The 15219-nt window shown below is 51.5% G+C and overlaps 1 protein-coding gene across 4 annotated transcripts; it reads left to right on the top strand.

The window, feature by feature from the left end:
* Positions 1-759: 759 nt before the first annotated feature.
* noc3l (NOC3-like DNA replication regulator) lies at positions 760-15084 on the top strand. 4 transcript variants are annotated; one of them, XM_086195577.1, is made up of 21 exons: positions 760-891; positions 1749-1953; positions 2121-2238; positions 2352-2506; positions 2614-2682; positions 2784-2902; positions 3004-3165; positions 3263-3356; positions 3439-3614; positions 7307-7435; positions 7927-8058; positions 9876-9956; positions 10042-10142; positions 11761-11833; positions 11923-11986; positions 12083-12154; positions 12223-12404; positions 13791-13919; positions 13994-14091; positions 14175-14259; positions 14328-15084. In XM_086195577.1, exons 1-21 carry the CDS (start codon positions 883-885, stop codon positions 14463-14465), a joined length of 2391 nt encoding a protein of 796 aa, XP_086051703.1. In that variant the 5' UTR covers positions 760-882; the 3' UTR covers positions 14466-15084. The 4 variants fall into 4 exon arrangements, 2 of the variants coding, with proteins under 2 accessions (XP_086051703.1, XP_086051702.1); XM_086195576.1 differs by having other exon boundaries at positions 2778-2902; XR_015111538.1 differs by lacking the exons at positions 12223-12404; positions 13791-13919; positions 13994-14091; positions 14175-14259; positions 14328-15084 and having other exon boundaries at positions 10042-11833.
* Positions 15085-15219: the final 135 nt, after the last annotated feature.

Here is a 15219-nt window from a genome sequence, read left to right as displayed (position 1 = left end):
ATGGAGCGGGAGATTGACAGGTGGATTGGGGCGGCGTCTGCAGTGATGTGGGTGCTAAACCAGTCCATTGTGGTGAAGAGGGAGCTTAGCCAGAAGGTGAAGCTCTCGTTTTACCTGTCAATCTACGTTCCAACCCTCACCTGTGGTCAGGAGCTCTGGGTAATGACTGAAAGAACAAGATCCTGAATACAAGCGGCTGAAATGAGTTTCCTCCTCAGGGAGGCTGGGCTCTCCCTTAGAGACAGGGTGAGGAGCTCAGTCCTTCAGGAGGGACTCAGAGTAGAGCTGCTGCTCCTCCAGGTAGAGGAGTCAGTGGAGGTGGTTCAGGCATCTGGAGAGGACGCCTCCCTCAGGAGGTGTTCAGGTATGTCTGACAAGGAGGAGGCCTCAGGGCCGACCCAGGACACGCTGGAGGGATTATATCTCTGGGCTGGCCTGGGAACACCTCGGGATTCCCCCTGAAGAGCTGGTGGACGTGGCTGGGAGAGGACAGTCTGGGCTTCCTTGCTGAGGCTGCTGCCCCCCGACCTGGACCAACTGGATAAGAGGAGGACGACAAAGACGAAGCACATCAAGATGGTTCTGGACCAGCCAGCCTGGTACCACCTCACTTCCGCATTAACACCAAGATAAAAGCTCAGTGAAAGACTGCACCACTGGAGCAGTTGTGGAGAATTTATAATATTTTTAAATGAATGTTTAAAGCTAAATGTTCCTGCGTTTACTCGCTGCAGCGCGGCCTCCCTCCGCTGGCGTCGCTGTCGTCACTCCGGAGACGGTCCAGTGCTTCCAGGTCACAGTCGCGACCTCCTCAACACGCGTGCGAGAACAGACAACCTGCCACATTTTCCTCCCGAACACCGACGACTCCGTGGAGACGACATGGGTCCGGTAAGTTCTACTCGATGCGGAGGAGGAAACGTCCAGGCGCCGTTCGGACTGCCGCCAGAATTCGCAGAGAAAAACACGAATTGAGGTTTTCCGTGAGCAGTGAAGCGGACCGATGGTCCAGTTCTGGTTCCGGTCAGAGAATCCTGACCGAGTTCTGTTGTACTTTGTTAGAAGCATCACGTGAAGCGTTGGTTCGGAAATCAGTTAAATTAACAAGTTTTGTTTCAGTGGAAACGTGAGTATCAGTGAGGTGTCGGGTACTTCACTGTCCAGTAGAAATGTGGGAGATTTGAGTTCTCAGGAGGAATATTGCTGTTTAAAATCTCTGGGTGTTCCTGAACCTGGATGACGTCATCGTGTCGTCGTAGCTGGACTGTTCGAAGTCTTGCGGCTCTGCTTGATGTACATTATTGAGGTCGCGGTGGGTGCTCAGGTTTAGCTCCGTCCACGTTTGCAGTGAAAGTGGCCAAAGTACCAGAAGCACCTGAGAATGGAACAAAAAAATTAGGGATGGAGATGAAAGGCAGAGCCACGTCTGGAACATTTGTCTTTATTGGAGTTTGAGGCAGGTTCATAGGGGACACTTTCAAAATAAGAGCATGAGTGTTTCAGAAGGGTTCTAGAAATCCATCAAGGCCTTTGCAACCCCAAATGTTTCTGCAGTTCCTGAAACCAAAGCGTGCACAAATGCTGACCCTGGCTCCTGTGGTCGAAGTGCATGTCGTTCCTTCTAAGGCCCCTAATTCCTGAGGGAACCGTGGAGAGTTCACGTGACCAGTGATGTCAGCTCCTCCTCCTCCTTTCTGGATCTGTTAATCCCTTGTTCCTCGTCCTCTCGGCCTTCCTTCCTCCTACAGCCGCGGTCAAAGAAACGACGTCCGACATTCCGCCGACTGCTGAAGACAAGCGGCGTAAAGCTGGAGAACAAGCTGAAGAACCGTCAGCTGAAGCAGCAGAACGTGGCCAAGAAACAGCGTAAAGAGCAGAAGCGGCTTAGGCAGGCGGTGAAGGATGCCGTCATCAGGACGCCGCGACCGCTGGAGACATACACACAGAGACCCGGTGAGACCTTCAGCTCCTAACACAGGGGTCTGAAGGTGACACTTTTCCCCAAACCCACCGCCGTCACCGTCGGTTACTGTCACAATGTCCTGCGTTTGTGTGAAAAGGCTAATTGACATGCAGGGTGTGTGACATCTGTCTCTGACTGGTCACATGACCATTGACAGAGGAAGAGGAGGAGTTCCTGGAGAGTCTCCCGACCGACATGATGGATGATGGTGACTTGCAGCAAATGACCATGATGGCGCAGCAGGCCTCCTTCCTGACCAGAGACCTGTCGTCATGGTAACGCCACCATGCACATGCCTGTGCACACACACAGACACACACTCACAGATACACACCATGTTGTTTATTTATGAGTGAATGTTTGATGAAGAATGGGGGGGGGTTGTCAGTGAGCTGGTGCGTGGTGGCAAGAGGCAGAGGTCAGAGGTCATCCAGAGTTATGAGAAGGTTCCCAGGAAGATGGCGAGGACAGAAGAGACGGAGGTCATCCACTTGCTGCCTATCAAGGACAAGACGGGGGTCATCCCACAGAGCGTGGAGAGAGGTGACATCATCATTGATCAGTGATCAAATGAGTGACTGACAGATGAAATGTGTGTGTGTTTTATTGTTTTGAAACCAATTATTATCTCATTGCGTGTGTGTGTGTAGTTATTAAAAAGCAGCAGGAAGAGGTGGAAGAAGAGGATGACACTGGTGAGACAGAGCAGACTGAAATTGGTGAGAATGACCTTTGACCCTGAGGGACAGGCTGAGCTTTAAAGCATCTGCCGCCTCTGGAACAGTGTAGTATTGTCATGTGACCCTCTCTCCAGAGGCAGGTTCCTCTGCGGTGCTGACAACCGAGGAGCGAGAGAAGCTGCGGGCTCAGAAGATCCAGGACAGGAAGTTGAGCATCGCCAGCCTCAGCTCCGCCATCATCTCCAACCCTGCTGCCAACGTGAGCCGGGCCCACACGCCGTTGAACCGCTGTGGAGGCGTATCTGCCCATCTCCTCTAACCTCTGTGTGTGTGTGTGTGTGTGTGTGTATGTGTTTGTAGATCAAGAGTGTGAAGCAGCTGCGGGGGATGTTGATGGAGGCGGACCCCTGCGCCGCTGTGACGGTCAGAAAGCTGGTGATGGTGTCTCTGATGGAGATCTTTAAAGACATTGCTCCCTCATACAGGATACGACCTTTGACCTCTGCAGAGAAGGCCACCAAGGTGTGTTAGAGGTCAAAGGTCACCAGTGCGTTTGTCCAGGTGGGGAGGTCCACAGTGGCATGGAGGCGTGTCTCATGTGTTCTTTGGTGTCACGCAGGTGAGGAAAGAGACGCAGCAGCTGCGGGAGTTCGAGGAAGGTTTGGTGAGTCAGTACAAGTTCTACCTGGAGGACCTCGAGTTGACCATCAGAGGTACGCCGCCACCTCACAGCCCCTCACCACACAGCGCAGCCAGCCAACACGCCACTAACCTGGCGCCCTGTCTGCTCCTCAGACTGGAAGCAGAAGAAGAAGAAGCGCAGCCAGGCGGTGGGTTTCCAGGCGTACCGCAGCCTCGCCGAGGTCGCCGTGAGGTGTCTGTGTGAGCTGCTGCTCGCCATGACTCACTTCAATTTCCACAACAACATCATCGTTGCCCTGGCAACGCTGATGAATGACCCTGCCAAGATGGTGTGTGTGTGTGTGTTTGGGTGTGTCTGTGTCGCAGGTTTGATGATCAATGTGTGTGTGTGTCGCAGGTGTGGTGATCAGGGGGTGTGTGTGTGTGTGTCGCAGGTGTGGTGATCAGTGTGTGTGTGTGTGTCGCAGGTGTGGTGATCAGTGTGTGTGTGTGTGTCGCAGTTGTGATCAGTGTCTGTGTGTGTGTGTGTCGCAGTTGTGATCAGTGTCTGTGTGTGTGTGTGTCGCAGTTGTGATCAGTGTGTGTGGGGGGGTGTGTGTGTGTGTGTGTCGCAGGTGTGGTGATGAGTGTGTGTGTGTCGCAGTTGTGATCAGTGTCTGTGTGTGTGTCGCAGGTGTGGTGATCAGTGTCTGTGTGTGTGTGTCGCAGGTGTGGTGATCAGTGTGTGTGTGTCGCAGGTGTGGTGATCAGTGTGTGTGTGTCGCAGGTGAGGTGATCAGTGTGTGTGTGTCGCAGGTGTGGTGATGAGTGTCTGTGTGTGTGTGTCGCAGGTGTGGTGATGAGTGTCTGTGTGTGTGTGTCGCAGGTGTGGTGATCAGTGTGTGTGTGTCGCAGGTGTGGTGATCAGTGTGTGTGTGTCGCAGGTGTGGTGATCAGTGTGTGTGTGTCGCAGGTGTAGTGATCAGTGTGTGTGTGTCGCAGGTGTAGTGATCAGTGTGTGTGTGTCGCAGGTGTAGTGATCAGTGTGTGTGTGTGTGTGTCGCAGGTGTGGTGATCAGTGTGTGTGTGTGTGTGTGTGTGTGTGTCGCAGGTGTGGTGATCAGTGTGTGTGTGTGTGTGTGTGTGTGTGTCGCAGGTGTGATGATCAGTGTGTGTGTGTGTGTGTCGCAGGTGTGGTGATCAGTGCGTGTGTGTGTGTGTCGCAGGTGTGGTGATGAGTGTGTGTCGCAGGTGTGGTGATGAGTGTCTGTGTGTGTGTGTGTCGCAGGTGTGGTGATCAGTGTGTGTGTGTCGCAGGTGTGGTGATCAGTGTGTGTGTGTGTGTGTCGCAGGTGTGGTGATCAGTGTGTGTGTGTCGCAGGTGTGGTGATCAGTGTGTGTGTGTCGCAGGTGTGGTGATCAGTGTGTGTGTGTCGCAGGTGTGGTGATCAGTGTGTGTGTGTCGCAGGTGTGGTGATCAGTGTGTGTGTGTCGCAGGTGTAGTGATCAGTGTGTGTGTGTGTGTGTCGCAGGTGTGGTGATCAGTGTGTGTGTGTGTGTGTCGCAGGTGTGATGATCAGTGTGTGTGTGTGTGTGTCGCAGGTGTGGTGATCAGTGTGTGTGTGTGTGTGTCGCAGGTGTGGTGATCAGTGTGTGTGTGTGTGTGTGTCGCAGGTGTGGTGATGAGTGTGTGTGTGTGTGTCGCAGGTGTGGTGATGAGTGTGTGTGTGTGTGTGTCGCAGGTGTGGTGATCAGTGTGTGTGTGTGTGTCGCAGGTGTGGTGATCAGTGTGTGTGTGTGTGTGTCGCAGGTGTGATGATCAGTGTGTGTGTGTGTGTCGCAGGTGTGGTGATCAGTGTGTGTGTGTGTGTGTCGCAGGTGTGATGATCAGTGTGTGTGTGTGTGTCGCAGGTGTGGTGATCAGTGTGTGTGTGTGTGTCGCAGGTGTGGTGATCAGTGTGTGTGTGTGTGTCGCAGGTGTGGTGATCAGTGTGTGTGTGTCGCAGGTGTGGTGATCAGTGTGTGTGTGTGTGTCGCAGGTGTGGTGATCAGTGTGTGTGTGTGTGTCGCAGGTGTGGTGATCAGTGTGTGTGTGTGTGTCGCAGGTGTGGTGATCAGTGTGTGTGTGTGTGTCGCAGGTGTGGTGATCAGTGTGTGTGTGTGTGTCGCAGGTGTGGTGATCAGTGTGTGTGTGTGTGTCGCAGGTGTGGTGATCAGTGTGTGTGTGTGTGTCGCAGGTGTGGTGATCAGTGTGTGTGTGTGTGTCGCAGTTGTGATGAGTGTGTGTGTGTCGCAGTTGTGATGAGTGTGTGTGTGTCGCAGTTGTGATGAGTGTGTGTGTGTCGCAGTTGTGATGAGTGTGTGTGTGTCGCAGTTGTGATGAGTGTGTGTGTGTCGCAGTTGTGATGAGTGTGTGTGTGTCGCAGTTGTGATGAGTGTGTGTGTGTCGCAGTTGTGATGAGTGTGTGTGTGTCGCAGTTGTGATGAGTGTGTGTGTGTCGCAGTTGTGATGAGTGTGTGTGGCGCTGTTGTGATGAGTGTGTGTGTGTCGCAGGTGTGATCAGTGTGTGTGTGTCGCAGGTGTGATGAGTGTGTGTGTGTCGCAGTTGTGATGAGTGTGTGTGTGTGTCGCAGTTGTGATGAGTGTGTGTGTGTCGCAGTTGTGATGAGTGTGTGTGTGTCGCAGTTGTGATGAGTGTGTGTGTGTCGCAGTTGTGATGAGTGTGTGTGTGTCGCAGTTGTGATGAGTGTGTGTGTGTCGCAGTTGTGATGAGTGTGTGTGTGTCGCAGTTGTGATGAGTGTGTGTGTGTCGCAGTTGTGATGAGTGTGTGTGTGTCGCAGTTGTGATGAGTGTGTGTGTGTCGCAGTTGTGATGAGTGTGTGTGTGTCGCAGTTGTGATGAGTGTGTGTGTGTCGCAGTTGTGATGAGTGTGTGTGTCGCAGTTGTGATGAGTGTGTGTGTCGCAGTTGTGATGAGTGTGTGTGTGTCGCAGTTGTGATGAGTGTGTGTGTGTCGCAGTTGTGATGAGTGTGTGTGTGTCGCAGTTGTGATGAGTGTGTGTGTGTCGCAGTTGTGATGAGTGTGTGTGTGTCGCAGTTGTGATGAGTGTGTGTGTGTCGCAGTTGTGATGAGTGTGTGTGTGTCGCAGTTGTGATCAGTGTCTGTGTGTGTGTGTGTGTGTCGCAGGTGTGATCAGTGTCTGTGTGTGTGTGTGTGTGTCGCAGGTGTGATCAGTGTCTGTGTGTGTGTGTGTGTGTCGCAGGTGTGATCAGTGTCTGTGTGTGTGTGTGTGTGTCGCAGGTGTGATCAGTGTCTGTGTGTGTGTGTGTCGCAGGTGTGGTGATGAGTGTGTGTGTGTGTCGCAGGTGTGGTGATGAGTGTGTGTGTGTGTGTCGCAGGTGTGGTGATGAGTGTGTGTGTGTGTGTCGCAGGTGTGGTGATGAGTGTGTGTGTGTGTGTCGCAGGTGTGGTGATGAGTGTGTGTGTGTGTGTCGCAGGTGTGGTGATGAGTGTGTGTGTGTGTGTCGCAGGTGTGGTGATGAGTGTGTGTGTGTGTGTCGCAGGTGTGGTGATGAGTGTGTGTGTGTGTGTCGCAGGTGTGGTGATGAGTGTGTGTGTGTGTGTCGCAGGTGTGGTGATGAGTGTGTGTGTGTGTGTCGCAGGTAAGGTGATCAGTGTGTGTGTGTGTGTGTGTGTGTGTCGCAGGTGTGGTGATCAGTGTGTGTCGCAGGTGTGGTGATCAGTGTGTGTCGCAGGTGTGGTGATCAGTGTGTGTCGCAGGTGTGGTGATCAGTGTGTGTGTGTGTGTGTGGTGATCAGTGTGTGTGTGTGTGTCGCAGGTGTGGTGATGAGTTTGTGTCTGTGTGTGTGTCGCAGTTGTGATGAGTGTGTGTGTGTGTGTGTGTGTGTCGCAGGTGTGGTGATGAGTATGTGTGTGTGTCGCAGGTGTGGTGATGAGTATGTGTGTGTGTCGCAGGTGTGGTGATGAGTATGTGTGTGTGTCGCAGGTGTGGTGATCAGTGTGTGTGTGTATCTCGCAGATGTCGGACATGTGCTGTGATGCGTTCAGGAAGCTCTTCCAGCAGGACAAAATGGGCGGGGCCTCGCTGGCCGCGGTGCGGGTCATCTCTGGTCTAGTGAAGAGTCTCAACTACAACGTCAGACCCAAGGTAACCAATCAAACACCCGCTGTGATGTCATCAGTGATCATTTTGGCAGCTGTTATTAATTTTATTCATTGTCTTCGGAAGGAAGTCCATCTTGGTTTTAGTCGCGTTCCTTTGTTCCCAGTTTCTGTCCAGTTCAGAGGCTAACATTCGTGATATTCAAGTCATTTTTTAGTCTCAATAAGTTCTGGTTCCTCAGCAGGCTGATCTGGAGCTTGAGTCCAGACCAGTACCAGGGGATGAGTGTGTAGCGCTGTGAGGTGTGGGTCAGGACCCCTCCCTCACACCTGCTGGGGTCTCCAGCCTCCTCATGTGACACATTCACTCTCAGGGATGATTGTCTGTGGAGGGTTGCCAGGAACCAGCATGGCTGGGATTTCTGTCTCTGCTGCTCTTAATGTCTGACTAATGAACAGGGGGAGGTGTCGCACTTGCTCGCCCGCTCATGGCTCCACCTCCTCTAACATGGAATGCTGACCTCACTTCCTGCTCAGGTGCTGAGGACACTGCTGAGTCTGAGGATCAAAGAGGTGGAGGTGAAGAAGGACGTGGAGGACACGGCGCCCAAGATGAAGTTCATGACTAACAAAGAGAAGAAGAAGAAGCTGTCCCGGATGCAGCGGAAGGTAATGTGACACCGTTGACATGGCGTGGCGGCGACCACATTCACTCATGCGTCTTTGTGTTCCTGTAGCAAGTGCGAGACACCGACGGCGATTCAGTGTGATCAAGTGAGGCTGCAGTAACAACACTCTGATCACCTCTGTCTCCATGACGACACGCTAACAGTGTCTGATCAGGCGATACCGGACACAACGTCATCGTGTTTGACCTGAGAGACACAGGATGTTTGACACGTGACACTCGTTCAGGTGCGGTCAGTGTTGGACGCGTCAGCGTTTAAGGTGTAACTGACATGGAACAACCCAAGAGATCCACAAGCACAGAAACCCAGCCGCAGGTCTCCATGACGATCTGTGAGATCATGGAGCGACACGCTGGAAGTTGTCGAACAAACTTACTGGAAACGACTGTCACTCTGCAGTGGCAGCATCCTCCACCCCGTCAGTCCTCCATCCTGAAGGTTCCCTGGGCGTCTTCTTGAGCTCCGATCTTTGGTTCCTTCCATAGATGTTCTACGGGCTCTGGTCAGGTGATTGGCGGTGTGTTGGGATCCGTGTCCTGCTGAAGAGTGTGAAGCCAGGCGGCGTCCCTTAATCAGTGTGAACGTAGCTCACAGACTAATTCATAGAACAGCCACACCAGCTTGAGACACTCTTACATTCTCCGATGAGAGCGTGAGTGTGTGCGCGCTTCATCCTTCCATTCATCCTTCCTTCCAATAGGCGGCGGTTGGCAGTGCCGGTGCTGTAGAACCGCCCTCACCCTGACGTTCCATCCAGAGAGTTTAGTCTTGGTCTGGTCTCAGTGTCTCTTGGGCTCGTCTGGGACTGAACAGACTGAAGCAGCTGGGACTGAACAGACTGAAGCAGCTGGGACTGAACAGACTGAAGCAGCTGGGACTGAAGCAGCTGGGACTGAAGCAGCTGGGACTGAACAGACTGAAGCAGCTGGGACTGAAGCAGCTGGGACTGAACAGACTGAAGCAGCTGGGACTGAACAGACTGAAGCAGCTGGGACTGAAGCAGCTGGGACTGAAGCAGCTGGGACTGAAGCAGCTGGGACTGAACAGACTGAAGCAGCTGGGACTGAAGCAGCTGGGACTGAACATACTGAAGCAGCTGGGACTGAAGCAGCTGGGACTGAAGCAGCTGGGACTGAACATACTGAAGCAGCTGGGACTGAAGCAGCTGGGACTGAACATACTGAAGCAGCTGGGACTGAAGCAGCTGGGACTGAAGCAGCTGGGACTGAACATACTGAAGCAGCTGGGACTGAAGCAGCTGGGACTGAAGCAGCTGGGACTGAAGCAGCTGGGACTGAAGCAGCTGGGACTGAACAGACTGAAGCAGCTGGGACTGAAGCAGCTGGGACTGAACATACTGAAGCAGCTGGGACTGAAGCAGCTGGGACTGAACAGACTGAAGCAGCTGGGACTGAAGCAGCTGGGACTGAAGCAGCTGGGACTGAAGCAGCTGGGACTCGTGCACTGATGGGGGGTTGCTCTCTCGTTACTGACAGATTTCAACAAAGGCTCCCATGACTGACTTGGTTTGTTCAGTACTGTCCTTGTCTGGTGCTCCGTGTGATCCAGTGATCAGGCAGGATCCAGTGATCAGACGGGATCCAGTGATCAGGCGGGATCCATATTCGGTTTATTTGCTTTTTTGAGTTTATGACATCAGGTGAAAATTTCATGTCAGTAAAACCTTTAGAAATAAATGTTGACATGTTCAGTACTGATTTTACTTGCTCTATGTAGCTGAGCTGAGGTGTGTGTGTGTGTGTGTGTGTGTGTGTGTGTGTGTGTGCGCGCGCGCAGTGGAAGAAGGCGGAGGAGAAACTTCATCAGGAGCTACTGGAGGCAGAAGCCTCCGAGAACAAAGACAAGAAACTCAAACTGGTGAGATGGCGAGTGCCGACGGCATCAGGAGTTCCCTGACGGACCTTGAACTCACCGTCCTCTTTGTCTCCCTCTTCATCGTCAGCACACAGAGACTCTCAACATCGTCTTCCTCATTTATTTCCGTATCTTAAAAAAAGCTCAGAAGTCTGTTCTCCTTCCTGCTGTGTTGGAGGGGCTGGCTAAGTATGACACACACACACGTACACAAACACACACATGTGCACAGGCATACACGTGCACAGGTACATACACAGACACACGTGCACAGGCACACACAGACACACACGTGCACAGGCACACACACATTCACACACGTGCACAGGCACAGACACGTGCACATGTGCACAGGCACATATACAGACACACACATGTGCACAGGCACACAGACACACACGTGCACAGGCACACACAGACACACACACGTGCACAGGCACATATACAGACACACACACGTGCACAGGCACATATACAGACACACACACGTGCACAGGCACACACACACGTGCACAGGCACATATACAGACACACACACGTGCACAGGCACACACACACGTGCACAGGCACATATACAGACACACACACGTGCACAGGCACACACAGACACACACACGTGCACAGGCACACACACACGTGCACAGGCACATATACAGACACACACACGTGCACAGGCACACACAGACACACACACGTGCACAGGCACATATACAGACACACACACGTGCACAGGCACATATACACGTGCACAGGCACATATACAGACACACACACGTGCACAGGCACACACAGACACACACACGTGCACAGGCACATATACACGTGCACAGGCACATATACAGACACACACACGTGCACAGGCACACACAGACACACACACGTGCACAGGCACACACACACGTGCACAGGCACATATACAGACACACACACGTGCACAGGCACACACAGACACACACACGTGCACAGGCACATATACAGACACACACACGTGCACAGGCACACACAGACACACACACGTGCACAGGCACATATACACGTGCACAGGCACATATACAGACACACACACGTGCACAGGCACACACAGACACACACACGTGCACAGGCACATATACACGTGCACAGGCACATATACAGACACACACACGTGCACAGGCACACACAGACACACACACGTGCACAGGCACACACAGACACACACACGTGCACAGGCACATATACACGTGCACAGGCACATATACAGACACACACACGTGCACAGGCACACACAGACACACACACGTGCACAGGCACACACACACGTGCACAGGCACATATACAGACACACACACGTGCACAGGCACACACAGACACACACACGTGCACAGGCACATATACAGACACACACACGTGCACAGGCACATATACAGACACACACACGTGCACAGGCACACACACACGTGCACAGGCACATATACAGACACACACACGTGCACAGGCACATATACAGACACACACACGTGCACAGGCACATATACAGACACACACACGTGCACAGGCACACACACACGTGCACAGGCACACACACACGTGCACAGGCACATATACAGACACACACACGTGCACAGGCACACACACATGTGCTCAGAAACACGTGCACAGACACACACACGTGCACAGGCACATATACAGACACACACGTGCACAGGCACACACACGTGCTCAGAAACACACATGTGCACAGACACACACACGTGCACAGGCAAATATACAGACACACACGTGCACAGGCACAGACACACGCATCAGCTGTGATGTTACTTCCTCTCAGGTTCGCCCACCTGATCAACCTGGAGTTCTTTGACGACCTGCTGAATGTGCTTCAGGGCCTCATCCAGTCAGGCGTGAGTACCACGCACACACGCACGCACACACACAGGCATGCCTACACGCACACGCCTGACTGATGATGATGATGATGATGATGTGGCAGGATCTGAGCCGGCGGGAGAGCCTCCACTGCATCCAAACGGTCTTCACCATCCTCTCAGGACAGGGTCAGTGGTTTACGACGAGGAGTCGCATGTGAGAAGCTGCTGGCAGGAAGTGATGTCACTGCTGTGTCTGACAGATTGTTGATGTTTGTACGTTAGGCGACGTCCTGACCGTTGACCCGCTAAACTTCTACTCTCAATTCTATAAGATGCTCCCGCAGCTGCATGCAGGTGGGTGAGGTCACATGATCATGGCTGACCTCAGCAACACGCCACTGATGATCATTCATCTTTCTTAGGCACGCCTGATGATGATGTCATCATTGTGCTGCGGTGCCTGGACGCCATGCTTATGCGCCGTAGGAAGCAGGTGACGCTGCAGCGGGTGCTGGCCTTCATCAAACGACTGAGCATGCTCAGTCTGCACGTGCTGCCCAACGCCAGTGTGGGAATCCTCGCTGCCAGCAGAGCTGCGCTGCATGTGAGTCACATGCATCTCTTCATGAGGGCATTTAGGGGTGGGTGGGTGGGTGTGGGAGTGGGTGGGTGTGGGTGAGTGAGTGAGAGAGACACACATGAGCCAATCACAGAGCCAGAAACACGAGAGCGGTTTGTCCTGGCTGCTGATGGTGCTGAAGTCAGACCAGGGTCCTGTCCTGAGTCCTGCCCCTCTATCCTTTCACTTGTTTTAATCACTTCAATGACTTGATGAACCAACAGAGGTGGTGAGGTTTGAACTCACCTGGTGAGAACCAAAGTGAAGGAACACCTTGGACCCGTGTTGAAGGGTCGCTCCTGAATGGATTTTGATTGGTTTGTAAAGTTCTTGAAGGTCAGGTATTGATGGGATATTGATAAGGTCTCCTCAAGCATCGGGTCCTCCTTTCATTGCTACGGAGTGTGGAACCGAAGACCTGCAGACCTGAAGGCACCACCAAGTCAGGGTGGTGTAATCTGGTTTGAACTGAATTTGAGTCATTTATTTATGGATTATTGATTCGTTTATTTATGGATTATTGATTCGTTTATTTATGGATTATTGATTCGTTTATTTATGGATTATTGATTCGTTTATTTATGGATTATTGATTCGTTTATTTATGGATTATTGATTCGTTTATTTAGGGATTGTTGATTCGTTTATTTTGGGATTGTTGATTCGTTTATTTTGGGATTGTTGATTCGTTTATTTAAGGATTGTTGATTCGTGTATTTAAGGATTGTTGATTCGTTTATTTAGGGATTGTTGATTCGTTTATTTAGGGATTGTTGATTCGTTTATTTAGGGATTGTTGATTCGTTTATTTAGGGATTGTTGATTCGTTTATTTAGGGATTGTTGATTCGTTTATTTAGGGATTGTTGATTCGTTTATTTCGGGATTGTTGATTCGTTTATTTAGGGATTGTTGATTCGTTTATTTAGGGATTGTTGATTCGTTTATTTAGGGATTGTTGATTCGTTTATTTAGGGATTGTTGATTAGTTTATTTAGGGATTGTTGATTAGTTTATTTATGGATTGTTGATTAGTTTATTTAGGGATTATTGATTCGTTTATTTAGGGATTGTTGATTCGTTTATTTAGGGATTGTTGATTCGTTTATTTAGGGATTGTTGATTCGTTTATTTAGGGATTGTTGATTCGTTTATTTAGGGATTGTTGATTCGTTTATTTAGGGATTGTTGATTTGTTTATGAAGGGATTGTTGATTCGTTTATTTAGGGATTGTTGATTCGTTTATATAGGGATTGTTGATTCGTTTATTTAGGGATTGTTTAGTCATTTCTCCAGTTTCACAAGAAGGTGAGAATGTTGCTAAATTATTGACCCGATTTATCCATCCGTGTGTGTGTGTGCGAGAGTCAGGTGTTCCCCAGATGTGACCTCCTGCTGGATAATGAGGTCCAGGGCAGCGGCTTCTACCTGCCAGAGCTCAATGAACCAGAACACTGTAATGCTCAGAACGCCACACTGTGGGAACTACACACTCTGCAGGTATACACACACACAAACACACACACACACACTCAGACTTGTTCAGTGACCCATGATGTCACCTGTGTCCACAGAGACATTTCCACCCAATAGTTCGGCAGTTTGCACTTCATCTGAGTCTGGGAGCACCAAGCGAGGGGTCGGCGGCGCTCGGCGTGGAACTGAGCCGCAAGTATGACCAACTGATGTGACTTGGTGTTCTCGTAGAACTGAGGTCTTCCAGTGACCCCTGCGCTTTTGTGTCCTCCTGTGCAGGCTGCCAGTAGAGCTTTTTGATGTTTACAGCAACAAGGACATGACCTTTAACCCCTCCGTGGCAACACGCAGCACCAGGAAGAAGGTAGACAGACTGCATCACATGACCACATGACCCTAAATCCAGAGCTGACCTGTTTCTCTGCTCATCAGGAACATTTCGCAGTCGGAGCGACGCTCCTCGATGTGGAGCTGCAGTGGCGAGCTGACAGCAGCCTGGACGCCAGTGCTGACATGAGGCTGGATTTTGCCGCAACACTCGCACACACACCAGACAGACATAGACACTGACACACACACACACCAGACACTGACACACACACACACAAACACACCAGACAGACACACACACACACCAGACTGACACACACACCAGACAGACACACACACACACCAGACTGACACACACACACACCAGACTGACACACCAGACTGACACACACACACACCAGACACACACACCAGACTGACACACACACACACCAGACACACACACCAGACAGACACACACACACACCAGACAGACACACACACACACACCAGACAGACACACACACACACACACACTGACACACACACTCGACACACACTGACACACACACACACCAGACAGACACTGACACACACACACACCAGACAGACACTGACACACACACACACCAGACAGACACACACACACACCAGACTGACACACACACACCAGACAGACACACACACACACACTAGACACACACTGACACACACACACACACACACACACCAGACACACACACACACCAGACACACACACACACACCAGACACACACTGACACACACACACACACTGACACACACACCACAGACACATAGCGCCCAGTGAGGATATGTTCACAGTTGGTCTTTGTCAATAAAGTTTTGATTTTGTTTCAACTGTTGCAAATTGATGGGGAATGGATGATCACCATTATTCCGTCTGAAATGTAGACAGCTGTGGTGTAAAGAGCATATACCACAGCACAGCCGGGTCAGAACCAGTCCAAACACTGCCGGCACAGTGGGATTCTG

Source organism: Aulostomus chinensis, chromosome 23, assembly GCF_037954235.1.
Source record: "Aulostomus chinensis isolate RoL2024-O1b breed Wild chromosome 23, RoL_Achi_v1.0, whole genome shotgun sequence".
In the NCBI taxonomy this organism is placed as follows: Eukaryota; Metazoa; Chordata; class Actinopteri; order Syngnathiformes; family Aulostomidae; genus Aulostomus; species Aulostomus chinensis.
Note: the sequence above shows the minus strand (reverse complement) of the source record. Positions and strands in the feature narration are given on the sequence as shown.

What these genes read in the sequence shown, in the direction of transcription:
- noc3l (XM_086195576.1), top strand. An exon ending in CCCACAGAGCGTGGAGAGAG is followed by an intron (nt 2,507 to 2,613) that starts GTGACATCATCA and finishes GTGTGTGTGTAG; the next exon opens with TTATTAAAAAGCAGCAGGAA. An exon ending in GCTCCCGCAGCTGCATGCAG is followed by an intron (nt 12,155 to 12,222) that starts GTGGGTGAGGTC and finishes CATCTTTCTTAG; the next exon opens with GCACGCCTGATGATGATGTC.